General features: G+C 45.9%; 1 protein-coding gene across 2 annotated transcripts in view; it reads right to left on the bottom strand.

The window, feature by feature from the left end:
- The window catches only part of LOC121582745 (collagen alpha-1(XXVII) chain A-like), a 388,342-nt gene extending 377,564 nt beyond the window's left edge, over nt 1-10,778 (bottom strand). For both annotated transcript variants that reach the window (XM_041898821.2, XM_041898822.2), the window contains exon 1: nt 10,434-10,778. In XM_041898821.2, the coding sequence (XP_041754755.1) occupies nt 10,434-10,486 (53 nt within the window). In that variant the 5' untranslated portion in view covers nt 10,487-10,778. The remainder of the gene's footprint in view (nt 1-10,433) is intronic.
- Nucleotides 10,779-27,992: the final 17,214 nt, after the last annotated feature.

Genomic DNA, 27,992 nt, shown 5'->3' with positions numbered 1-27,992 from the left:
ACTCTGATAGCTGGTTGTGGTCTCTGAGAAGTCTGTGAGTGTGTGTGTGTGTGTGTGTGTTTTACAACAAGCAGCTGGTTGTGGTCTCAGATTGTCTCTTATCAGCTGGACAGGGATCCGCTGGAAGTGAGTCTCATTCTGTCAGGCGGTTTACATGTGTGTGAACCAGACTTAATGTTGAGTCAACTAAGTTTGCTTGGAATTAACAGTATTTTTATAGTTGCACTGTTTTTACAGGCTAAAGTCTACCTACAGTGCTGGCAAAAGCTGTATCCTAAAGGTGGTTTGGTTAGAGGAGATTCTGATGCTTGTATGACGGCCTCTGTGGCAGGTCTGGGTTAAGTTACGATTGGACTCTATTCATTTGGAAAGAACACTGCTTTTTAATAGGCAGAAGTTGCAGCCTTGGTGGTTTAGTCCAGACTGAGCTGTGTGACAGGTCGTTGGAGCTCTGCGGTCTCCTGTAATGTGAAGCTGAACCTACAGGAGACAGCTTCGGCATACAGTGTAAATAAGTCATATATCTTGTATTTTTCGGTTTCACACTGCAACACCAGGGCTGATGTTACAGCTGCGAGATCAGCAAGCAAGCTGAGGCTTCAAAATACAGGGCCAAAAGAACAAGAAAGCATCAATTACTAGCCAGCACAACCTCCACAACCCTCAGTCAGATCTACTGTTTCTGTTAGACCAGCTCAACAAGAATCGCTGGTTGTCTCCCAGTGAGCAAAAGTATATAGTTGAGCAGGAAGGCCTGCCCTCTCAAAGACCTCTCCATCCTGGTTGACAACTCCACAGTGTCGCCCTCACACAGTGAAAAGAACCTTGGGGTGACCCTGGACAAGACCCTTTTGTTTTCTGCAAACATCAAAGCAGTGACCCTGCTCTTGCAGGTTCATGCTCTACAACATCCGTAGAGTACGACCCTACCTCACACAGGAAGCGGCCAGGTCCTAATCCAGGCACTTGTCCTCTCCCGTCTGGACTACTGCAACTCGCTGTTGGATGGGCTCCCCACTTGTGCAATCAAAACCCTGCAACTTATCCAAAACGCTGCAGCCCGCTTGGTTTTCAACCTTCCCAAGTTCTCTCATGTCACCCCGCTCCTCCGCACACTCCACTGGCTTCCAGTAGAAGCTCGCATCCACTACAAGACCATGGTGCTTACCAATGGAACAGCAAGAGGAACTGCCCCTTCCTACCTTCAGGCTATGCTCAAACCCTACACCCCAACCCGAGCACTCCGTTCTGCCACCTCAGGTCTCTTGGCCCTCCCACCCCTACGGGTGGGCAGCTCCTACTCAGCCCAGTCCAAGCTCTTCTCTGTCCTGGCACCCCAATGGTGGAACCAGCTTCCCCCTGAAACTAGGACAGCAGAGTCCAAAAACATCTGAAACTCTACCCCCCTTCTAGCTCTAACTCTACTGATAGCTACAATACTGAGGAAAAAATGTCTTTACTGTATATGCCTATGATATATATGGTCCTATCTAGCCATCTTAAGATTAATGTACTAACTGTAAGTCGCTTTGGATAAGAGCGTCTGCTAAATGACTAAAATGTATATTGTAAATTCTTTGTAATACTTGTTTTGATTAGATTTTGCCTTTATTTAATCAGGTAAGTAATTGAGAACACATTCTCTTTTAGAATAACAACCTGACAAACTCTCTACATCTTCCCCTATGTAAGAGATGCACAAATTCAATCAGTGGGGGGCACAATCGGAAATGGTCTATTATTTATTGCCCCCTTTGACATCCTTAAGTCGTGCCAAAACGCCCAACTTGTCACGGATTTAGCCGAGGCTGCTCCTCCTCCTTGCTCGGGCAGGCTTCCGCGTTCGTCGTCCCCGGAGTACTAGCTGCCACCGATCTAGGTTTCAGCAATCATCTAGATTGGTCTGCTTTGTGTACACCTGTTTCCCATTAGTGTTGATGGTTTCCCTTTATAACCCCTGTCTGTCATTCGTTTGTTGTGTGTGATTGTTCTCCGTTTGTTTTCGGCAGGACTGTGTATTGCGATTATTGTTCCTCCCTGTTTTGGAGGTTTTGTTGTTTTGTACTTTTCATTACGTTTGTTAGTAAAGTACATCTGCCAGTCTCTCGGTGTCCTGCGCTTGACTTCGTTCACCGCATACACGTTTATCCTGACAGAATCACACACCTCACATGGAGTCAGCAGGAGCGGCGGTGCCAGCTGGATCAGTGGAGGAACGCGTTGAACAACAAGCGGCCATGATCCAGGCTCTCGGCACCGCCATGGAACGGGTGGTGAGCACTATGGAGCGATGGGAAAGAGGGGGGTCTGCCTACACCTCCTCCTACGATACCACCACCATCGGCATTACCCATCGCTTCTCCTCCGGGGTCCAGTGGGATTCGGCTCTCGCTCCCGAGGGCTTATGATGGCACAGCTGCCGGGTGTCAGGGTTTCCTGCTCCAGGTTGAACTCTACCTGGCAACCATCCACCCGGTGCCCTCGGGATACGAGAGCGTGTCCGCCCTCATCTCCTGTCTGTCCGGCAAGGAGCTGGAGTGGGCCAACGCCGAGTGGGGGGGAATAGACGCCGCTAATGTCAACTATGCAGAGTTCACCCGCCGCTTCAGGGCGGTTTTCGATCATCCACCAGAGGGTAAGGCGACGGGTGAGCGTCTATTCCACCTCAGGCAGGGGAGAAGGAGCGCACAGGAGTTCGCGCTATACTTCCGGACACTGGCTGCCAACGCGGGATGGAATGAGAGGGCCCTCATCGACCACTACCGATGTAGCCTGAGGGAGGACGTGCGTCGGGAATTGACCTGCAGGGACACCAACCTCAGCTTCGACCAACTGGTGGACATGTCTATTCGCCTGGATACCCTGTTGGCTACCCGCGAACGTCCGGATTCAGGGCTGTCCATTCCATCCCCCAGCACTTCCGAGCCGACCCCTAAGGAGCTCGGAGGTGCTGGTGCTAGGGAGACCAGGAGAATGAGGCCAACTGTGGCCGCAGAGGACACACTGCTGGTCGGTGCTGGGGAGGGTCTCCTGGGATTCGAGGCGGTAGGCAGCGCACTGATTAGTCATTCCAGGTGAGTAGGCACCCAACTCACCCAGAGCTCTCTGGTGCGCATATGTGTATTACTGTTATGTTTCCCGAGGTCTCTCCTCATTCCCAGCATAAGGCGCTAGTAGATTCAGGCGCAGCTGGTCATTTTATAGATCGCCAGTTCACCTATGAGTTAGGGATTCCTATTGTACCCGTTGATGTGCCCTTCCCCATCCATGCCCTAGATAGCCGTCCTTTGGGGTCAGGATTGATTAGGGAAGTCACAGCACCTCTCAAGATGTGAACGCAGGAGGGCCATGAGGAGTTAATTAGTCTGTATTTGATGGATTCTCCTGCGTTTCCCGTGGTGTTGGGACTCCCCTGGTTAATGTCACATGACCCCAACATTTCATGGCAGCAGAGGGCTCTCAAGGGATGGTCTGATCAGTGTTTCGGGTGGTGTGTAGATGTTTCCGTAGGGGCAACGACGGTAGAAAGTCCGAACCAAGTTCCCCCCATGCACATTCCACCTGAATATGCCGATTTGGCGCTCACCTTCAGTAAAAAGAAGGCGACTCAATTACCACCTCATCGACAGGGGGATTGTGCGATAGACCTCCAAGTAGGCGCTTCCTCGTAGTCATGTGTATCCTCTGTCTCAGGAGGAGACGGCGGCTATGGAGACATATGTCGCCGAATCTCTGGGACAGGGATATATACGGCCATCCACTTCCCCTGTGTCATCGAGTTTCTTTTTTGTGAAGAAGAAGGATGGGGGTTTACGCCCGTGTATTGATTACCGTGGTCTCAATCAAATCACAGTCAAGTACAGCTATCCTCTCCCTCTGATTGCTAGTATGACGGAGTCATTACACGGGGCGCGATTCTTCACAAAATTGGACCTCAGGAGCGCGTACAACCTGGTGTGCATTAGGGAGGGAGATGAGTGGAAGACAGCATTTAGTACAACCTCGGGTCACTATGAGTACCTTGTCATGCCATACGGTTTAATGAATGCTCCTTCAGTATTCCAATCGTTTGTGGACGAGATTTTCCGGGACTTGCATGGACAGGGTGTAGTGGTGTATATTGATGACATTCTAATATACGCCGAGCATGTGTCCCTGGTGCGTCGGGTGCTTGGTAGACTGTTGGAGCATGACCTGTATGTGAAGGCAGAGAAGTGTCTGTTCTTCCAGGAGTCCATCTCCTTCCTGGGGCATCGGTTGTCCGCGTCAGGGGTGGAGATGAAGATTGACCGCGTTTCAGCCGTGCGTAATTGGCAGACTCCCACCACGGTGAAGGAAGTGCAGCGGTTTTTGGGTTTTGCCAATTACTACCGGAGGTTTATCCGGGGCTTTGGACAGGTAGCAGCTCCCATCACCTCCCTGCTAAAGGGGGGTCCGGCGCGTCTGCAGTGGTCGGCTGAGGCGGACAGGGCGTTTAGACATCTGAAGGACCTGTTTACCTCGGCTCCGGTGCTGGCACATCCGGATCCCTCTTTGGCGTTCCAAGTTGAGGTGGATGCGTCCGAGGCTGGGATTGGTGCTGTACTATCTCAGCGCTCGGGTACGCCACCAAAACTCCGCCCCTCAGCTCAGTCCGGCGGAGCGTAATTATGACGTGGGGGACAGGGAGTTGTTGGCTGTAGTCCAAGCCCTGAAGGTGTGGAGACATTGGCTTGAGGGGGCTAACCACCCTTTTCTCATTTTGACTGACCATCGTAACCTGGAGTACATCCGGGCAGCGAGGAGGCTAAACCCTCGCCAGGCAAGGTGGGCCATGTTCTTTACCAGATTTGTATTTAAACTCACCTATAGACCAGGGTCACAGAACACTAAGGCGGACGCCCTGTCCCGACTGTATGACACAGGGGAGAGGTCCATTGAGCCCACTCCCATACTTCCGGAGTCTTGTCTGGTGGCACCGGTGGTGTGGGAGGTTGATGCGGACATCGAGCGGGCGTTACGTACCGATCCTACTCCCCCACAATGTCCAGAGGATCGGAAGTACGTGCCGGTCGAGGTTCGTGATCGATTGATCTATTGGGCTCACACGTCACCCTCCTCCTCTGTCATCATCCTGGTATTGGTCGGACGGTGCACTGCCTCAGTGGGAAGTACTGGTGGCCCACTTTCGCTAAGGACGTGCAGGTTTATGTTTCCTCCTGCTCGGTGTGCGCCCAGTGTAAGGCGCCTAGACACCTGCCCAGAGGGAAATTACAACCCCTACCCGTTCCACAACGGCCGTGGTCTCACCTATTGGTGGATTTTGTCACGGACCTTCCCCCCTCCCAGGGGAACACTACGATCTTGGTCGTTATGGATCGGTTTTCAAAGGCCTGCCGTCTCATTCCTATGCCAGGTCTCCCTACAGCCCTACAAACTGCTGACACCCTGTTTACACACGTCTTCCGGCACTACGGGGTGCCTGAGGATAAAGTGTCTGATCGGGGTCCCCAGTTCACTTCGAGAGTCTGGAAGGCGTTTATGGAACGTCTGGGGGTCTCGATTAGCCTTACCTCAGGTTTTCACCCCGAGAGTAATGGGCAGGTGGAAAGAGTTAACCAGGATGTGGGTAGGTTTCTGAGGTCCTATTGCCAGGACCGGCAGGGGGAGTGGTCGGTATATATCCCCTGGGCGGAGATAGCTCAAAACTCACTCCGTCACTCCTCCACTAACCTTACGCCTTTTCAGTGTGTGCTGGGTTATCAGCCGGTTCTGGCACCTTGGCATCAGAGCCAGATCGAAGCCCCTGCGGTGGACGAGTGGTTTCGGCGCTCAGAGGAGACATGGAGCGCTGCGCATGTCCATCTGCAACGGGCCATCAGGCGGCAGAAGGCGAGCGCCGATCGCCACCGTAGTGAGGCTGCGGTGTATGCACCGGGAGATCGGGTCTGGCTCTCGACCCGAAACCTGCCCCTTCGCCTGCCCTGCCGGAAGCTGGGTCGGCGGTTTGTGGGGCCATTTAAAGTCCTGAGGAGATTGAACGAGGTATGCTATAGATTACAACTGCCAATTAATTACCACATGAACCCCTCGTTCCATGTGTCTCTCCTCAGGCCGGTGGTAGCTGGTCCACTCCAGGAGAGTGAGGTACGAGAGGTTCCTCCACACCCATCTTGGATTCGAGGCGTTGGATGGGGGGCCTGCAGTATCTCGTGGAGTGGGAGGGGTACGGTCCGGAGGAACGGTGCTGGGTCCCTAGGAGGGACATCCTAGACCCCTCCATGCTGAGGGATTTCCACCGGAGTCATCCGACTCGCCCTGCTCCGCGTCCTCCTGGCCGTCCCCGAGGCCGGGGTCGGCGCACGGCTGGAGCTGCGCGTCAAGGGGGGGTACTGTCACGGATTAAGCCGAGGCTGCTCCTCCTCCTTGCTCAGGCAGGCTTCCGCGTTCGTCGTCCCCGGAGTACTAGCTGCCACCGATCTAGGTTTCAGCAATCATCTAGATTGGTCTGCTTTGTGTACACCTGTTTCCCATTAGTGTTGATGGTTTCCCTTTATAACCCCTGTCTGTCATTCGTTTGTTGTGTGTGATTGTTCTCCGTTTGTTTTTGGCAGGACTGTGTATTGCGATTATTGTTCCTCCCTGTTTTGGAGGTTTTGTTGTTTTGTACTTTTCATTACGTTTGTTAGTAAAGTACATCTGCCAGTCTCTCGGTGTCCTGCGCTTGACTTCGTTCACCGCATACACGTTTATCCTGACACAACTGCTCAGATGTTGAAACCTCAATGATGCCTGGAGGCTTCTGAGTGACCATTACAATCAATATACCAGCAGCCTTGTCTGACTTAAAACTGTCATTATACTAAAGCTCTGTTTCTCATTTTGTAGTCGGTGTGTAGGGCTCCTCTTCCTCTATTTTTCTGCATGCCTTCGACCTTAGTGGTTCCACTGACCTCTGTCCCTATCCTCACACTCTCTTTATTACCTCCACCATCTATGTCTGTCGCCCTGGTGACAGAGATAGACTCCTGAACATAAGACTCCTGAACAGCTAATCATGGCTACCCGGACTATTTGCATTATCCCCCCACCCCAACACACCCTCTCTTTTATGCTGCTGCTACTCTCTGTTTATTATCTATGGAGTCACTTAAACTCTACCCACATGTACAGTACCAGTCAAAAGTTTGGACACACCTACTCATGCAAGGGTTTTTCTTTATTTTTACTATTTTCTACATTGTAGAATAATAGTGAAGACAACAAAACTATGAAATAACACATATGTAATCATGTAATAACCAAAAAAGTGTAAACAAATCAAAATGTATTTTATATTTGTGATTCTTCAAAGTAGTCACCCTTTGCCTTGATGACAGCTTTGCACACTCTTGGCATTCTCTCAACCAGCTTCACCTGGAATGCTTTTCCAACAGTCTTGAAGGACTTCACATATATGCTGAGCACTTGTTGGCTGCTTTTCCTTCACTCTGCGGTCCAAATCATCCCAAACCATCTCAATTGGGTTGAGGTTTGGGGATTGTGGAGGCCAGGCCATCTGATGCAGCCAACAAGTGCTCATCATATGTGGGAACTCCTTCAAGACTGTTGGAAAAGCATTCCAGGTGAAGCTGGATAAGAGAATGCCAATAGTGTGCAATGCTGTCATCAAGGCAAATGGTGGCTACTTTGAAGAATCTCAAATATAAAATATATTCATAGTTTTGATGTCTTCACTACTATTCTACAATTTAGAAAATAGTAAATATTTTTTTTTAAACTTGAATGAGTAGGTGTGTCCAAACTTTTGACTGGTAGTGTACATATTACCTCAATTACCTCGACTAACCTGTGCCCCCAGCACATTGACTCTGTACCCGTACCCCCTGTATATAGCCTCCCTACTGTTATTTTATTTGACTGCTGCTCTTTAATTAATACATGTTTTACTTATCTATTTTTTGCTTCACTTATTTTTCTTAAAACTGCATTGTTGGTTAAGGGCTTGTAAGTAATTATTTATCGATAGCCCACGTGTTGTATTCAGCGCATGTAGCAAATACAATTTGATTTGATATGTCCTCTCTTTTTCTTTGTCTCTTTTTTTCCTATCTGTATTTTTCTCTCTTTCTACATGTATTTCTCTCTCTCTATCTCCCCCTCTCTCTGTGAGAGGGCTATTCATCTGGTCTCAACACATATACACATTTTATTGAAATGTGATAATATCCTGAAAAATAATTTGCCAATATTGTTATTTAAATAGGTTATGCTGTTTATTGTCATCAGTTGAACAACAAAGCCAACACACCAGCACACCCGTCGCTATGGGCGGGCCATAGGGGGCCGGGCCCGTCCCCAAAAATGCTTGTGCCCCCCCCCCCCACTTGAGGTAATTTATTATTAAATATAGGTACTGTAGGCTAATAATAATTGTGCCGTGCCCTCCCATGCATTTCATATGCCCCCCTTAAGACTGAGGTCTGGCGACGGGTCTGGACACCAGTGAAACAAGGTGGTGCAGTTTAATTATAAATTAATTGTTATTGTTATGATATATCACTTTGAAAACATATCTGTTTATTTTGAAGAGTAGATAGCCTAACAGTGACTGGCTGTGGACATCAATTTGTTGTGGCAGTGGACATTCCTTGGTATACTTCCTTGCTTTTCCCTTCTTTCCCTCCTCCTTTTATTGATTAACAGACTCGTTCATTCATTGGGGGGTAATAACATTTTGGGATATTCCTTTCATATACGAAATGGTAGGCAATCCCTATTTGATTGTGAAAGTAATCTGATAAAATATGAATAGTATGGCCTATGAAAAAGAAGTAGCCTATTTAGCCTCCTTTATGAAAATGAAAAGTTGACAAACAAACAACATGAAAGAGACTGATAACCCCCAATTGCTTGTTTGGAGATGCATAATGGACTGAAGAAAACCAAAAACAGATGGAACTCAAAAGTTGACAAATCACTTTACAGAATCTACCGCTTCGATACGACTGAGCGATAGCTGTTCACACAACTCACCCGCTTACTCCAGCTGGTTTAATAAGTATTTAGTGCAGTCATTATCCGGGTCCATCGTTATTACTTAATTCTGCAGTGTGATTTCTTACAACAGTTCAGCCTTGACCAAAACGACCAATTCCACCTTCTCACTTTAACTCTTGACAGTGTTGCAAAAAAACGTACGAAAAGTCCCTGGAATTGCAGTTTGGCGCCTGTATGGTCAACACTTTAGATGCTTCTTCTAAGTGACAACGAATGTCACATAGCCTACTAAATACCGCTACTTTGAGACGAAAGAGGTTCGTTTTCAGTCGCGGGGGTCATTTAATAAGCTTAATTGTACGCGCGCATTGCGCTGAGAAAGTTGCAGCTTGACGAGAGCACCGCGCATTCCAAAGATAACATAGCAAATGTATTAATGGTTATTTTTCAAATAAATAAAAAACCTACAGTAGGCCTATAGTCGCATAGGCTTCTTCTCACTGTCGCCCTCAACTGTAGTCTTCTAAAATCCTTGCTTGACTGCATATTCGACCTAAATTTGCCTATTGTCAAAAAGGTTACAAAGTAGACCATGTTCCAATTGATTCAGTAACTTTCACTGGAGTTTAGATTCAGTAAATTTCAGACTCTATGTAACTGTAAACCTGCCACAAATTGACATAATTTGTGACAGGATGCTGGATCATTGCCAGCAGCAGGTAGGATACATACCAAGAGCGTTCGCCAGTAACCGAAAGGTCGCTGGTTCGAATCCCCGAGCCGACTAGGTAACAAATCAGTCGATGTGCCCAAGGCACTTAATCCTAATTGCTCCTGTAAATCGCCTAAATGACTCAAATGTAAATACGTACTAACGCACCCATATACACTGAGTGTACAAAACATTAGGAACACCTGCTCTTTCCATGACATAGACTGACCAGGTGAAAGCTATGATCCCTTGTTGATGTCACCTGTTAATTCCCCTTCAATCAGTGTAGATGAAGGGGAGGAGACAGGTTAAATAAGGATTTTTAAGCCTTGAGACATGTATTGTGTATGTGGGCCATTCAGAGCATAAATGGGCAAGACAAAATATTGAAGTGCCTTTGTACGGGGTATGGTAGTAGGTGGCAGGCGCACGTGTTTGAGTGTATCAAGAATGGTCCACCACCCAAAGGACATTCAGCCACCTTAACACAACTGTGGGAAGGGAGCATTGGAGTCAACATGGGCCAGCATCCCTGTGGAACGCTTTCGACACCTTTAGGATGTTCTGAGGGCAAAAGGGGGTGCAACTCAATATTAGGATAACGAACATCTGCATTCAACATCACATCATAACTATCCGTCAGGTCCACTTCAATTAGGCTGCATATGCAAGTGTGACTCCATCACTGTCATATCAACTTCTGATCCCATCACAGAAAACCATCCAGTATAGAAATACTTACTTTGTGTCGAGATGAGAGGTTCTGCAATCTCTCCTTCGGATCCCTAAATTCATTTGTATGCATTTGTCCTGGCAGTCAAAAACCTGATCTGTTAATCACAGCGTGACTCCTTTGCAATGGAACAGAAAGCACCGGTTGTCCTCTAACACATTGGAGAAGCTTGCAATAAAGTTCCAAGGGAAAGCTCTCCTATTGATTTGCCCAACATAAATGACTGTATTCAGCCAGAGAGCAGTTTGACAGGAAACTTTCCAGGGTGACTTTCTTCCGATATTCCCCTGTGGTTCATTCATTTATGCCGATCCGTAATGAGGGACGTTGAATCAGAAAGAACATGTTTAGTACTTGAGGGGGTTCCCGAGTCAAGAGCAGAGGACTCATCCTTTTCCTGTTTAAATAGCCTCTCTGAGGGTGACGGATGGTAAGGCACCGCAGCACAGGGTGTCGGGTTACAAACTCAGCGGTTGCGCTGGGCAACTACACGAAGCCTCCAGGGGGTGGCCACATGGACCCGCTTAACCGGGAAACTGTCCCGTTAAAATGACCATTGGAATAAGCCACCGCCTTATGAATGTCATCTGTTACTAGCAAGTTATTGATTTTGTGAACCTTGTTTCTTAGGCCACATATGTTAATGTGGGCTATTTTTAGCACTTTTCTGGGATCTGGTTGAGCTTTCACAAACACATCCACTTCTCATGTGATAAGTTATTTGGATTTTCTTGAGAAATGGCTACTTCACCTGTGCAGAGTGACCATTACAGTGTTAGACCCTGGGAGGACTGGACTCTTTGTGGCCAGATACTCATCCATCTTCCTCTTTCTCACCGTCACAGTAGACACAACATGGCTGTCACTTACAGAGAGGTGGAACTGGACAAGGTGGCGAACAGTTCATGTCAGAGGTGGGGTGGGACAGAGAGAGTCACCTCTTTTCCAAGGATGAGTCCTCACGTTTACACAGGGGTCTCAAGACCACACTGTAGTGTTTTTTCTTTGTTTGTTTAAGCTTTTGATGAACCTATATTCTTTCTCCGGCACCTTCCTAGATACACTGGACATGCATACAGTTGAAGTCGGAAGTTTACATACACTTAGTTTTAAGTCATTAAAACTCGTTTTTCAACCACTCCACAAATTCCTTGTTAACAAACTATAGTTTTGGCAAGTCGGTTAGGACATCTACTTTGTGCATGACACAAGTAATTTTCCAAACAATTGTTTACAGACAGATTATTTCACTTATAATTAACTGTATCACAATTCCAGTGGGTCAGAAGTTTACATACACTAAGTTGACTGTGCCTTTAAACAGCTTGGAAAATTCCAGAAAATTATGTCATGGCTTTAGAAGCTTCTGATAGGCTAATTGACATCGTTTGAGTCAATTGGAGGTGTACCTGTGGATGTATTTCAAGGCCTACCTTCAAACTCAGTGCTTCTTTGCTTGACATCATGGGAAAATCAAAAGAAAATCAGCCAAGACCCCAGAAAAAAAATGGTAGACCTCCACAAGTCTGATTCATCCTTGGGAGCAATTTCCAAATGCCTGAAGGTACCACGTTCATCTGTACAAACAATAGTATGCAAGTATAAACCCCATGGGACCACGCAGTCGTCATATCGCTCAGGAAGGAGACGCATTCTGTCTCATAGAGATGAATGTACTTTGGTGCAAAAAGTGCAAATCAATCCCAGAACAACAGCAAAGGACCTTGTGAAGATGCTGGAGGAAACAGGTACAAAATTATCTATATCCACAGCAGAACGAGTCCTATATCGACATAACCTGAAAGACCGCTCAGCAAGGAAGAAACCACTGCTCCAAAACCGCCATTAAAAAAGCCAGACTACAGTTTGCAACTGCACATGGGGACAAATATCGTACTTTTTGGAGAAATGTCCTCTGGTCTGATGAAACAAAAATAGAACGGTTTGGCCATAATGACCATCGTTATGTTTGGAGGAAAAAGGGGGCAGCTTGCAAGCCGAAGAACACCATCCCAACCGTGAAGCACGGGGGTGGCAGCATCATGCTGTGGGGCTGCTTTCCTGCAGGAGGGTCTTGTGCACTTCACAAAATAGATGGAATCATGAGGAAGGAAAATTATGTGGATATATTGAAGCAACATCTCAAGACATCAGTCAGAAAGTTAAAGCTTGGTTTCAAATGGGTCTTCCAAATGGACAATGACCCCAAGCATACTTCCAAAGTTGTGGCAAAATGGCTTAAGGACAACAAAGTCAAGGTATTGGAGTGGCCATCACAAAACCCTGACCTCAATCCTATAGAACATTTGTGGGCAGAACTGAAAAAGCGTGTGCGAGCAAGGAGGCCTATAAACCTGATTCAGTTACACAAGCTCTGTCAGGAGGAATGGGCCAAAATTCATCCAACTTATTGTGGGAAGCTTGTGGAAGGCTACCCGAAATGTTTGACCCAAGTTAAACAATGTAAAGGCAATGCTACTGTCACGATCGTTGTAAGAACCGGACCAAGGCGCAGCGTGATAGGCGTACATCTTTTAATGAGTACTTTACATCCACAACAAAACGATACGTGAAGTCTAAAGGTTCTACACCAAAACAAACCTATACAGAACAAGATCCCACAAATAACTGTGCAAAACAGGCTGCCTAAGTATGGTTCCCAATCAGAGACAACGAGCAACAGCTGCCTCTGATCGGGAACCACCCTGGCCAACATAGATCTAAACGATCTAGAATAAACACGTAGAAACTACAACATAGAAACTAACACCCTGGCTCAACATAAAAGAGTCCCCAGAGCCAGGGCGTGACAGCTACCAAATACTAATTGAGTGTATGTAAACTTCTGACCCACTGGGAATGTGATGAAAGCTGAAATAAATAATTATCTCTACTATTATTCTGACATTTCACATTCTTAAAATAAAGTGGTGATCCTAACTGACCTAAGACAGGAAACTTTTACTGAGATTAAATGTCAGGAATTGTGAAAAACTGAGTTTAAATGTATTTGGTTAAGGTGTATGTAAACTTCCGACTTCAACTGTATGTACAATAAATAACCGTTCCCACATTGTAATTCTGCAATTTCAATAAATAAGTTCTTACTATATCTTCATAGTGTGTAAGAGCAAGTAGAAAATAGTAGGCCTTTGCCTTTAATGACAGCATTCCAATACAGAGTTAGACTATTTTGATGGTGCCAACGCAAAAGGTCAACGTCTTATGAGTTCCAATCCAACTTAGCTATTTAGTGACTTTTTTCGTGTTTATCTTTTAAAAAATTGTACAGAAAATTCATGCTATTGTACTAATGCAGCCATATACTGTATTTCACATTTTATTGTGTTACAGTCTGAATTCAAAATAGATTAAATAGCTAGATATTTTTTCTCACCCATCTACACTCAATACCCCATTATGACATAGTGAAAACATGTTTTTAGAAATGTTAGCACATTTATTGAAAATAAAATACAGAAATATGTCATTTACATAAGTATTCACATCCCGAGTCAATACATGTTAGAATCACCTTTGGCAGCGATTACAGATTTTAAGAGCTTTGCACACATGGATTGTACAGTTTTGCTCGTTATCATTTTCAAATTGGTTGTTTATCATTGATTGACAACAATTTTCAAGTCTTGCCATAGATTTTTCAAGCAGATTTAAGTCAAAACTCAGGAACATTCACTATCTTCTTGGTAAGCAACTGCAGTGTAGATGTGGCCTTATGTTTTAGGTTATTGTCCTGCTGAAAGGTGAATTCCTCTCCCAGTGTCTGATGGAAAGCAAACTGAACCAGGTTTTCCTCTAGGATTTTCCTCTGATTAGCTCCATTCCGTTTATGTTTTATCCTGAAAAACTCTGCAGTGCTTGCCACATTGTTTGCAGTATTACTTTAGTGGCTTTTTGCAAAGAGGATGCATGTTTTGGAATATTTGTTATTCTATACAGGCTTCCTTCTTTTCACTCTGTCAATTACTTTAGTATTGTGGAATAACTACAATGTTGTTGATCCATCCTCAGTTTTCTCTTATCATAGCCATTAAACTCTGTAACTGTTTTAAAGTCACCATTGGCCTCATTGTAAAATCGTTTTCCTTCCTCTCTGGCAACTGAGTTAGGAAGGATGCCTGTATCTTTGTAGTGATACCATCCAAAGTGTAATTAATAATTTCACAATGCTCAAAGGGATTTTCCATTTCTGCTTTTTTTTTTACCCATCTACCAATAGGCGCCCTTCTTTGCGAGGCATTGGAAAACCGCCCTGGTCTTTCTGGTTGAATCTGCGTTTGAAATGCACTGCTCGACTGAGGGACCTTACAGATCAATCACAGATCAATCAATCAATCAAATCTATTTATAAAGCACTTTTTACATTAGCAAATGTCACAAAGTGCTATACAGAAACCCAGCCTAAAACCCCAAACAGCAAGCAATGCAGATGTAGAAGCACGGTGGCTAGGAAACTCTCCCTAGAAAGGCAGGAACCTAGGAAGAAACCCAGAGAGGAACCAGGCTCTGAGGGGTGGCTGTGCCAGGTGGAGATTATCAGAGTACATGGCCATTAAGGCCAGATTGTTCTTCAAGATATTCAAACATTTATAGATGACCAGCAGGGTCAAATAATAATCACAGTGGTTGTAGAGGGTCAACAGTTGGGGTAGTGGCATACATAACAGTGTCGTCTGCATACAGATTAATATTACAAGTTTTAACAGATAGACCAATATTTATATGAATAGTAAAGAGAACAGGTCACAAATGGCTTTTGAGAGCAATTTTCAGTTTGTCAAATAGAATCTCCATTAGACTGAAAGCTTAACTTATTCTGCACTCCACCCTACACTCTATGTATACATCATACTGTACTTCTATTATGTTTTTGTAGACAACATGTTTGGACAAAGAGCTAGGTCAGAATCCCAATATAGCCAATAGCGAAGATGAGAGCAGGACAGGTATGTCACAAACTCCTATATTAATCAGCCGCCCTGTGCCTCTCATCCAACGCTGTTAAAAAATTGTTATACAGTGGGGAAAAAAAGTATTTAGTCAGCCACCAATTGTGCAAGTTCTCCCACTTAAAAAGATGAGAGAGGCCTGTAATATTCATCATAGGTACACGTCAACTATGACAGACAAAATGAGAAGAAAAAAATCCAGGAAATCACATTGTAGAATTTTTTATGAATTTATTTACAAATTATGGTGGAAAATAAGTATTTGGTCAATAACAAAAGTTTCTCAATACTTTGTTATATACCCTTTGTTGGCAATGATACAGGTCAAACGTTTTCTGTAAGTCTTCACAATGTTCTCACACACTGTTGCTGGTATTTTGGCCCATTCCTCCATGCAGATCTCCTCTAGAGCAGTGATGTTTTGGGGCTGTCGCTGGGCAACACGGACTTTCAACTCCCTCCAAAGATTTTCTATGGGGTTGAGATCTGGAGACTGGCTAGGCCACTCCAGGACCTTGAAATGCTTCTTACGAAGCCACTCCTTCGTTGCCCGGGCGGTGTGTTTGGGATCATTGTCATGCTGAAAGACCCAGCCACGTTTCATCTTCAATGCCCTTGCTGATGGAAGGAGGTTTTCACTCAAAATCTCACGATACATGGCCCCATTCATTCTTTCCTTTACACGGATCAGTCGTCCTGGTCCCTTGCAGAAAAACAGCCCCAAAGCATGATATTTCCACCCCCATGCTTCACAGTAGGTATGGTGTTCTTTGGATGCAACTCAGCATTCTTTGTCCTCCAAACACGACGAGTTGAGTTTTTACCAAAAAGTTATATTTTGGTTTCATCTGACCATATGACATTCTCCCAATCCTCTTCTGGATCATCCAAATGCACTCTAGTAAACTTCAGACGGGCCTGGACATGTACTGGCTTAAGCAGGGGGACACGTCTGCACTGCAGGATTTGAGTCCCTGGCAGCGTAGTGTGTTACTGATGGTAGGCTTTGTTACTTTGGTCCCAGCTCTCTGCAGGTCATTCACTAGGTCCCCCCGTGTGGTTCTGGGATATTTGCTCACCGTTCTTGTGATCATTTTGACCCCACGGTGTGAGATCTTGCGAGGAGCCCCAGATCGAGGGAGATTATCAGTGGTCTTGTATGTCTTCCATTTCCTAATAATTGCTCCCACAGTTGATTTCTTCAAACCAAGCTGCTTACCTATTGCAGATTCAGTATTCCCAGCCTGGTGCAGGTCTACAATTTTGTTTCTGGTGTCCTTTGACAGCTCTTTGGTCTTGGCCATAGTGGAGTTTGGAGTGTGACTGTTTGAGGTTGTGGACAGGTGTCTTTTATACTGATAACAAGTTCAAACAGGTGCCATTAATACAGGTAACGAGTGGAGGACAGAGGAGCCTCTTAAAGAAGAAGGTACAGGTCTGTGAGAGCCAGAAATCTTGCTTGTTTGTAGGTGACCAAATACTTATTTTCCACCATAATTTGCAAATAAATTCATTACAAATCCTACAATGTGATTTTCTGGATTTTTTTTCCTCAATTTGTCTGTCATAGTTGACGTGTACCTATGATGAAAATTACAGGCCTCTCTCATCTTTTTAAGTGGGAGAACTTGCACAATTGGTGGCTGACTAAATACTTTTTTTCCCCACTGTACATTTCTGAGGTGTACTCACTTTTGAGGATACAAGCTCAAGTACATATTAAAAATATTATGAAGATCTGAAAAATCATGTATGATTTTTTGCCTATTCTACAAAAGCGGGGCAATAGGGATTGAAATGACTGATGCTTTCTAAATATATTAACAATAAATTATAAATGATTTACTCTAAGATTTCACATTTCTTATAACTGTAAAATAAATATGATCATACTTAGTGACAGTACAATATTTGCACTATTTCATAAAACTGATGACAGATCATTTTCTCCTAAACGTCCACTGAACGGAAGCTTTAAACACGAAGTGATTTCGTTAATCTGAGACCAAGAGAAAGTGGTCTTCTTTAAATTCTATGAAAGTATTTACTATTTATTTTCATGTTGAGAGCTCTAAATCCTGCTGAGAATATCACAGCGAGATGAAACCACAATGGCTGGACTCGCTAGACTGTCACCGTTCATATGCTGTCAGGCTGGGCTCACTCACTCAGGGGAAGAGAAAATCAATTATTTGGCAAGTTAATTTACTGCAATTTTATCAATTTTGCCATGTAGTGGAGAGACATTTTTTCAGTTTGAAAGCAAATTTCCTGGAATTCTACGCATTTTGCCATGACTTATGCCATGATATCTGAGTGAGAGTGACTAACAAAATCAATGTGGGCGCCCTGGAGGTCAGGGCCCCTGGGCATGTGCTCTGCATACCTGGTTGGTATTCGGCCAAGATTACTACAAGTTTAGATAGCTGGCTAGACTAATTTAACAATCAAAAAAGTGTTACCTGATATGGCTAATTGAGTGACTGTCAGTGACTGACATAACAAGAGAAAAATTGCTGATGTAAATTGAGACTCAGACTGAGTTCCCAAAATTAATTTATTTTTTTTTGCCATGGGGCGGAGAGAAAACGTAGCAATTTCTAACACATTTCATGCAATTCTACTCATTTTGCCATGGGGCAGAGATACATTTTTTCAGTAAAAAAAAGAAGCATATTTCCTGCAATTCTACACATTTTCCATGACTTATGCCATGGTAATGATATCTGAGTGAGATTGTGTATTCTACTATTCTAACTCTCAACAGAAAGTTGAGAACTCTACTGAAGGTTGGGGGCCCCCTAGCGGCCTGGGGCCCTAAGCAACCGCTTCTGCCTGGAGCCGGCCCTGGTCTGAAACCTGACACTTCAAGTCAGCCCCACTGAGTGAGTGGAAAAGGGAGAGCAGACAGATGGGGCTTTCTGGCATTATAAGGTATGGGAACCTATGGCATTCACGGAGTGATTTGTACACCAAAAGTTGTCACGTATCCTCCCTCTCCGGCGTTCGAGGTCACCAGTCTGCTCATTAAAACGCACACCTGTCACCATCGTTACCATGAGACTCACCTGAACTGATTACCTCCCCTATATATGTCACTCCCTTTGGTTCCTTCCCTAGGCGTATTGATTTTGTTCCTGTGTTTCATGTCTGTACGCTACTCGTGTTTCATGTTTTGTTCTATATATTATTTATTATTAAATTCACTCCCTGTACTTGCTTCCCGACTCCGAGCGTACATGTTTCAGAATAACGCCTCACCAAAGGGAAGCATCAAGGAGTTTTTTGTTTTTGTCGATGACGTCGGGTCTGGGTGCCGCTGCCGAAGCAAACAGGGATGCCTCAGCTGGCTCGTCATGCTTCCATGTCTCAGCTGGCTCGCCAGGTTCTTAAGACCCGGTTGGCCCATCAATCGTCCGTTGCCGAGTTTACCGAGGATGCCTCAGCTAGCTCGTCAGGCTTCCATGCCTCAGCTGGCTCGCCAGGTTCACAAGACACGGTAGGCTGGTCAGGCTCCCGTGCCTCAGCCGGCTCGTCAGGCTCCCATGCCTCAGCCTGCTCGACAGGTTCCCACGCCTCAGCAGAAGTGATCTGCCCGATCCTGGTCCCCGGGACTATCACTCTGGTCGGTGTCCTATGGCTGGAGCTGCGCGTCAGGGAGGGGGTACTGTTACGTATACTCCCTCTCCGGCGTTCGAAGTCGCTAGTCTGCTCATTATTACGCACAACTGTCACCATCATTACGTGCAACTTCGCCTCAAGAGACTAACCTGGACTCAATCACCTTCCTGATTACCTCCCCTATATACACTACCGTTCAAACGTTAGGAGTCACTTAGAAATGTCCTTGTTTTCGAAAGAAAATGTTTTTTTTTGTCCATTAAAATAATGTTGTAAATGGCTATTGTAGCTGGAAATGGCTGATTTTTTTAATGGAATATCTACATAGGCGTACAGAGGCCCATTATCAGCAATCATCAGTCCTGTGTTCCAATGGCACATTGTGTTTGCTAATCCTTTTGCAATTATGTTAGCACAGCTGAAAACTCTTCTGCTGATTAAAGAAGTAATAAAACTGGCCTTCTTGAGACTAGTTGAGTATCTGGAGCATCAGCAATTGTGGGTTCGATTACATGCTCAAAATGGCCAGAAACAAATAACTTTCTTCTGAAACTGTGATGAGTGTGATGGAAGGAGTCAGGCGCAGGAGGGTAATCACGAATACAGAGTTTATTCCTTCATTACATAAAATACGTTGGAATAGCGACAAACGAAACAGGCACAGGGGAAACTATCTACCCTGGCAATACACTGTAACGGTATCTCCATACAATACATAGGCACAGGGGAAATACAGTATCTACCCTGGCAACAAAATGGTACGAGTAGCTCCACCGAGCTACACTACTCTCACATTCAAACAATCACCCACAAGGACAAGGGGGCAGAGGGAACACTTATACACAGACTAATGAGGGGATTAGAACCAGGTGTGTGTGATTGACAAGACAAGACAAATGTGATGATGATAATTGGGGTGGCAGTGGTTAGTAAGCCGGTGACGACGAACGCCGAAGCCTGACCGAACAAGGAGGGGAGGCAGCCTCGACGGAAGTCCGAAGACCGGGGCCTCACTGCGGTGACGGTCAGCGTTGGCCTTCTGACGATGCACGGCGCGCTGGAGGTGAACGTGGGCAGCGTCCCACATCTCCTCCACACGCCGAAACCAGTCATCCACTGCAGGAGCCTCGGTCTGGCTCTGGTGCCACGGTGCTAGAACCGGTTGGTAACCTAAAACACATTGGAATGGTGTTAGGTTAGTAGAAGAGTGGCGGAGAGAGTTCTGGGCATATTCTGCCCATGGCAAGAATACCGACCCACATCCTGTTTTACCCGTTCCACCTGCCCATTTGGCTCGGGGTGGAACCCAGAGGTCAGGCTGACCGAGACCCCCAGACGTTCCAACGCCTTCCAAACCTTGGACGTGAACTGGGGACCTCGGTTGGACACTATATCCTCTGGCACCCTGTAGTGCCGGAAGACGTGAGTAAACAGGGCCTCCAGGGCCATGGGGAGACCAGGCAGAGGAAGGAGCCGGCAGGACTTGGAAAAGCAGTCTACAACGACCAGGATGGTGGTGTTTCTTGGGAGAGGGGGAAGATGAGTCAAAAAGTCAATACTAAGGTGAGACCATGGTCGTTGTGGAACTGGTAAAGGTTTAACTTAACAGCTGGGAGGTGCCTAGGTGCCTTACTCTCGGCGCACACCGAGCAGGAGGAGATGTACACCCTCACGTCCTTAGCCAAGGTTGTGGGTTCGATTCCCACGGGGGGCCAGTATGAAAAATGTATGCACTCACTAACTGTAAGTTGCTCTGGATAAGAGCGTCTGCTAAATGACTAAAATTTAAATTTAAACGTATGCCACCAGTACTTTCTGAACAAGCAGTACGACTGATACCTGGGTGACCAGAGGAGGATGACGTGTGTGCCCAGAAGATCAGACAATCACGGATAAGAGCAGGGACGTACCGCAGCCCAGCTGGACACTGAGGTGGAGATGGATCTGTGCGTAATGCCTGCTCTATATCCGCGTCCATCGCCCATACTACCGCTGCCACAATGCAGGAGGCCAGGAGCATGGGGGTGTTGTCTCTGGGCCTCTCCTCTGTGTCATACAGCCGTGACAGTGTGTCTGCCTTCACGTTCTTCGTACCCGGAATGTATAACAGTGAAGAATCAATCCGGGTGAAGAATAGGGCCCATCTGGCCTGGCGAGGATTCAGCCTCCTCGCTGCCCGGATGTACTCCAGGTTACGGTGGTCCGTCCAGACGAGGAAAGGGTGTTTCGCCCCTTCGAGCCAATGCCTCTACACGGTCAAAGCTCGGACAACAGCCAAAAGCTCCCGATCACCAACATTGTAGTTTTGCTCCGCCGGGCTGAGGTTCTTAGAGAAGAAGGCACAGGGGCGGAGCTTGGGTGGCGTGCCCGAGCGTTGGGACAGGACAGCGCCTATCCCTACCTCGGACGCATCCACCTCCACTACGAATGATAGTGATGGATTGGGGTGGGCCAGTACCGGGGCTGAGGTGAACAGACCCCGCAGTCTCCTGAAGGCCAGATCAGCCTCAGCAAACCAGCGGAGCCGGGATTGTCCACCCTTCAACAGAGATGTAATGGGAGCTGTGACTTTGCCAAAGCCCCGGATAAACCTCCGATAGTAGTTGGCAAAGCCAAGGAAGCGCTGCTCCTCCTTCACCGTGGATGGAGTCTGCCAATTACGCACGGCTGAAATGCGATCTCGCTCCATCTCCACACCTGAGGTGGTAATGCGGTATCCGAGGAAGGAGACGGACTGCTGGAAAAACATACACTTTTCTGCCTTGGCATAAAGGTCATTTTCCAACAGTCGTGCCAGCACTTTGCGAACCAGGGACACATGTTCGGCGCGACCAAGCATGTCCCGAAACACCTTGTTCACAAAGGATTGGAAGACGGATGGAGCATTCATCAAACCATAGGGCATCACCAGGTATTCATAATGCCCTGTGGTTGTGCTGAATGCTGTCTTCCACTCAACCCCTCCTGAACACGCACCAGGTTGTATGTACTCCTGAGATCTAGCTTAGTGAAGAAGTGCGCCCCATGCATTGACTCGATCACTGAAGGAATGAGGGGGAGAGGATAACTAAATCTAATCGTCTCCTTGTTCAGTGATCGATAATCAATGCACGGGTGCAGACCGCCGTCTTTCTTCTTCACAAAGAAGAAACTCGAGGAGGCGGGTGAAGTGGAGGGACGTATGTACCCCTGGCCCAGGGACTCGGTGACGTATGTTTCCATAGCCTCCGTTTCAGCCTGCGACAGGGGGTACACATGACTACTGGGAGGTACAGTGTCTACCCGAAGGTTTATCGCACAATCTCCCGCCCAATGAGGTGGTAATTTAGTCGCACGCGTACTGGAAAATGTGTGCGCCAAATCAAGGTATTCGGGGAGAATGCGCACTGTCTGGACTTTCCACCGTGGTTGCACCAACGGAAACACCTAGACCCCTACCCTGACACTCTCGCGACCACCCCGTTAGAGCCCTCTGCGGCCATGAGAAAGTGGGGTTGTGGAGTGCTAGCCAAGGGATACCTAATACCACAGAAAAAGCAGGAGACTCAATAATCAAAAAAATAACCTGCTCACAATGTGTCTCCTGGGTGATCATGGTGACTGGTATAGTGACTTCCGTAACAAACCCAGACCCTAATGGTTGACTATCAAGTGCTTGGATGGGGAGTGGAATGGATAGGGGAACCAATGAAATGCCTTGACGGCGTGTGAATGCCCTGTCCATAAAGTTCCCAGCTGCGCCTGAATCGACTAGCGCCTTACACTGGGGAACTACCATGTGATCGGGAAAGTGGATAGGTAGGGTACAGTGTGCAGTAGAGGGCTCTGAACAAGTGTGTGTGTTCGATACCTGGGGTGATGCGAGAGTGCCCTGCCTGCCGCCTCCAGACCCAAAAGAACGTTGACTACGAGGTGTGGTGTTCTGTCCCTTCGTGCCACCAGAGTGGCACTGTCGCTGTCTTCCTCCGCTATCTCGGACGGCGGCTCCACCCAGCTCCATCAGCTCGGGATCCGAGTCGTCCTGGGTGGAAACACGCAGACCCCTACCAGGACGTCCTCTGGCTGCCAGCAGGTTGTCCAAACGAATGGCCATGTCCACCAGTTTCGTAAAGGACATCATGGTGTCCCGACAGGCTAGCTCCCGTCGGACGTCCTCCCACAGATGGCACCGGAAATGGTCGATCAGGGCCCACTCGTTCCACCCGGACCCCGCTGCAAGAGTCCGAAACTCCAACACTAAGTCCTGCGCGGTCCTCGTCCCCTGCCTCAGGTGGACCAGCCGCTTGCCCGCCTCTCGACCCTCAGGCGGGTGATCGAAGACCGCCCGAAAAAGGCGAGCGTACACCCCATAGTCCTCCAACACGGCTCCTCCTTCGTTCCAGACCGCGTTGGCCCACTCCAGGGCTTTCCCACAGAGGCAGGAAACGAGGACGGACACCTTCTCCCGCTCCGATAGCGCCGGCCTGATGCTGGAGAAGTAAAGCTCCAGTTGGAGGAGGAATCCTTGGTAGAGCGCCGCCGTCCCATTGAACGGCCGTGGTCGGGATACAGTGGTGTGAAAAGTGTTTGCCCCTTCCTGATTTCTTATTTGTTTGCATGTTTGTCACACTTAAATGTTTCAGATCATCAAACAAATTTAAATATTAGTCAAAGATAACACAAGTAAAAACAAAATGCAGTTTTGAAATGAAGGTTGTTATTATTAAGGGAAAACAAAATCCAAACCCACATGGCCCTGTGTGAAAAAGTGATTGCCCCCTACAACCTAATAACTGGTTGGACCAACCTTAGCAGCAACAACTGCAATCAAGCGTTTGCGATAACTTGCAATGAGTCTTTTACAGCGCTGTGGAGGAATTTTGGCCCACTCATCTTTGCAGAATTGTTATAATTCAGCCACATTGGAGGGTTTTCAAGCATGAACTGCCTTTTTATGGTCATGCCACAGCATCTCAATAGGATTCAGGTCAGGACTTTGACTAGGCCACTCCAAAGTCTTCATTTTGTTTTTCTTCAGCCATTCAGACTTGCTGGTGTGTTTTGGATCATTGTCCTGCTGCAGAACCCAAGTTTGCTTCAGCTTGAGGTCACGAACAGATGGCCGGACATTCTCCTTCAGGATTTTTTGGTAGACAGTAGAATTCATGGTTCCATTTATCACAGCAAGTCTTCCAGGTCATGAAGCAGTGAAATAGGCCCAGACCATCACACTACCACCACCATATTTTACTGTTGGTATGATGTTCTTTTTCTGAAATGCGGTGTTACTTTTACGCCAGATGTAATGGGACACACACCTTCCAAAAAGTTCAACTTTTGTCTCGTCAGTCCACAGAGTATTTTCCCAAAGGTCTTGGGGATCATCAAGATGTTTTCTGGCAAAAATGAGACGACCATTAATGTTATTTTTGCTCAGCAGTGGTTTTCATCTTGGAACTCTGCCATGCAGGCCATTTTTGCCCAGTCACTTTCTTATGGTGGAGTCATGAACACTGACCTTAACTGAGGCAAGTGAGGCCTGCAGCTCTTTGGATGTTGTTGTGGGGTCTTTTGTGACCTCTTGGATGAGTCGTCGCTGCGCTCTTGGGGTAATTTTGGTCGGCCGGACACTCCTGGGAAGGTTCACCACTGTTCCATGTTTTCGCCATTTGTGGATAATGGCTCTCACTGTGGTTCGCTGGAGTCCCAAAGCTTTAGAAATGGCTTTATAACCTTTTCCAGACTGATGGATCTCAATTACTTTCTTTCTCATTTGTTCCTGAATTTCTTTGGATCTCGGCATGATGTCTAGCTTGTGAGGATCTTTTGGTCTACTTCACTTTGTCAGGCAGGTCCTATTTAAGTGATTCCTTGATTGAGAACAGGTGTGGCAGTAATCAGGCCTGGGTGTGGCTAGAGGAATTGAACTCAGGTGTGATAAACCACAGTTGAGTTGTGTTATAACAGGGGTGGCAAACACTTTTTCACACAGGGCCATGTAGGTTTGGATTTTGATTTCCCTTAATAATAACAACCTTCATTTCAAAACTGCATTTTGTGTTTACTTGTGTTATCTTTGACTAATATTTAAATGTGTTTGATGATCTGAAACATTTAAGTGTGACAAAACATGCAAACAAATAACAAATCAGGAAGGGGGCAAACACTTTTTCACACCACTGTATCTGGATCCCTCCGGGTGCTGGGGTGTAGGTGGCTCGATCCGGTTGGCCAGCTGGTCTCGACAGATCGGGTCCTCTCCTCTCCAGGCGTTGGACAACCTGAAGAACCCGATCCATCGCTTCCCCCAAGCTGGCCAGCATCGTGGAATGCTCCTGAACTCGTGCCACGACTCCAGGCATGCGCTCTTCTCCTGCTGACTCCATAGTGGGTGGGTGATTCTGTGATGAGTGTGATGGAAGGAGTCAGGCGCAGGAGAGTAATAACCGAATACAGAGTTTATTCCTTCGTTACACAAAATACGCTGGAATAGTGACAAACGAAACAGGCACAGGGGAAACGATCTACCCTGGCAATACACTGTAACGGTATCTCCATACAATACATAGGCACAGGGGAAATATCTACCCTGGCAACAAAATGGTACGAGTAGCTCCACCGAGCTACACTACTCTCACATTCAAACAATCACCCACAAGGACAAGGGGGCAGAGGGAACACTTATACACAGACTAATGAGGGGATTAGAACCAGGTGTTTGTTATTGACAAGACAAGACAAATGTGATTATGATAATTGGGGCGGCAGTGGTTAGTAAGCAGGTGACGACGAACGCTGAAGCCTGCCCGAACAAGGAGGGGAGGCAGCCTCGGCGGAAGTCGTGACAGAAACTCGTCAGTCTATTCTTGTTCTGAGAAATTAAGGCTATTCTTTGCGAGAAATTGCCAAGAAACTGAAGATCTCGTACAACGCTGTGTACTACTCCCTTCACAGAACAGCACAAACTGGCTCTAACCAGAATATAAAGAGGAGTGGGAGGTCCCGGTGCACAACTGAGCAAGAGGACAAATACATTAGAGTGTCTAGTTTGAGAAACAGGCACTTCACAGGTCCTCAACTGGCAGCTTCATTAAATAGTACCCGCAAAACACCAGTCTCAACGTCAACAGTGAAGAGGCGACTCCGGGATGCTGACCTTCTAGGCAGAGCTGCAAAGAAAAAGCCATATCTCAGACTGCCCATCTTAATCTTTTATTTTTATTGGCCAGTCTGAGATATGGCTTTTTCTTTGCAACTCTGCCTAGAAGGTCAGCATCCCGGAGTCGCCTCAAATAGCCTTTTAAAATGATAAACTTGGATTAGCAAACACAACGTGCCATTGGAACACAGGACTGATGGTTTCTGATAATGGGCCTCTGTACGCCTATGTAGATAATCCATTAAAAATCTGCCTTTTTCAGCTACAACAGCCATTTACAAAATTAACAATGTCTACACTGTATTTCTTATCAATTTTATGTTCTTTTAATGGACAAAAAAAATGCTTTTCTTTCGAAAAGAAGGACATTTCTCCAGGCTCTCACCAGGCTCGAATTTGGATCTCACGATATTACCTTATTTAGAATATCTGAACAGCATGGGATATTAGGTGAGAAGGACATCTCCAATAAGAATCCCTATTGTAAACCTGCTAGGGTGAATGACAACTAGGGTATTAACTTCAGATAAAATTATTATAAACTTGGTTATTATTATAAATATATGCTTTCCTATGCATTAAATGAAACAGAAACAGTAAATGACTCCACCAATGCAACAGACATAAGGTTCAAGATCTATATTATCACATATTCAATGTACCACATCAAAATAAATAAAAAATACTAATCCCCCAATGATTTTCCACAACCCATGTCCAAATTACTTGCAAGCTTGCTTAAACCCTGGGCGCGCGTAAAAAAAATAAAAAAGACAACATACATAAAGTCCCAAAGTACCCCACATTTGTAGTTACTCGCTACTTGTAGATAATGCCTCATCAAAGTATATCAGTTCCGTGCAGGTGTCCTCACAAGATCCATAGCAAACACAGCTATCAATACAGCCAGTACTCCGAAGCAGCAACAGACATCATGTGGAAACCCGAACTCGTCGATCGTCACAAGCAATTCTCTCCAAGTCTCCCACGATGCTAGGCTAACCTCGAGGATGTCGAATGTCTCCACAATGCGAAGGCAGCTTCAGTCTCCACTAGGCCTTCTTAACAAAATAATAACACTCTCTTATTGAAAAAAAATCAGGATTTCTCTTAAACTCTATAGGTATGTTTTTGTTCTCTCTTTATCGTTTCCTTTAGTCGTTTTTCTTCACCAACACCGATAACGTCTCTCCTCTCTTTTCTTTCAACCTTCCCTCTCCTTTTTCCCAGGCCTTTTTTTTTGTTAACCAGTCATCTCTCCCATTGGCCACAACTTAACAAGCTCCCTTATTGGTCAAAACAAGTTACGTGGGAAACTTAAACTTAAAAGTAAACCAATCTATTCACTTGTACATTAAAGAAACATTGCTTCAAAAGAAATGCATTAACGACATTACCAATGAGGAGCAATTCGATCACCTTTTAAATCTAATACCAATTAATTATAACAAATAAATTATATACTTGGTTTTAGCAAGGGTATTACATTTCTAAGTGACCCCAAACTTTTGAATGGTAGTGTATGTCACTCCCTTTGGTTCCTTCCCTAGACGTTATTGATTCTGTTTCAGTGTTTCATGTCTGTACGCTACTCATGTTTCTTGTTTTGTTCTATGTATTATTTATTATTAAATTCACTCCCTGTACTTGCTTCCCGACTCCGAGCGTACACGTTACAAAAGACCCCAACATCGAAGCTTAAGTGATCTCAAATTTAATTATATTTTATTTTTAACCCGTCAAAAAATATGTTTTAATATATTCTTCATTAGTCCACTTCTGAATTTTGTCCCACAAAAGTGTGCATTTAAACATCCAAGTTGATGCATTTAGCATTTT

Source organism: Coregonus clupeaformis, chromosome 15 (assembly GCF_020615455.1).
Source record: "Coregonus clupeaformis isolate EN_2021a chromosome 15, ASM2061545v1, whole genome shotgun sequence".
In the NCBI taxonomy this organism is placed as follows: domain Eukaryota; kingdom Metazoa; phylum Chordata; class Actinopteri; order Salmoniformes; family Salmonidae; genus Coregonus; species Coregonus clupeaformis.
The sequence above is the reverse complement of the archived record's forward strand: the minus strand, read 5'-3'. Positions and strand labels throughout refer to the sequence as shown.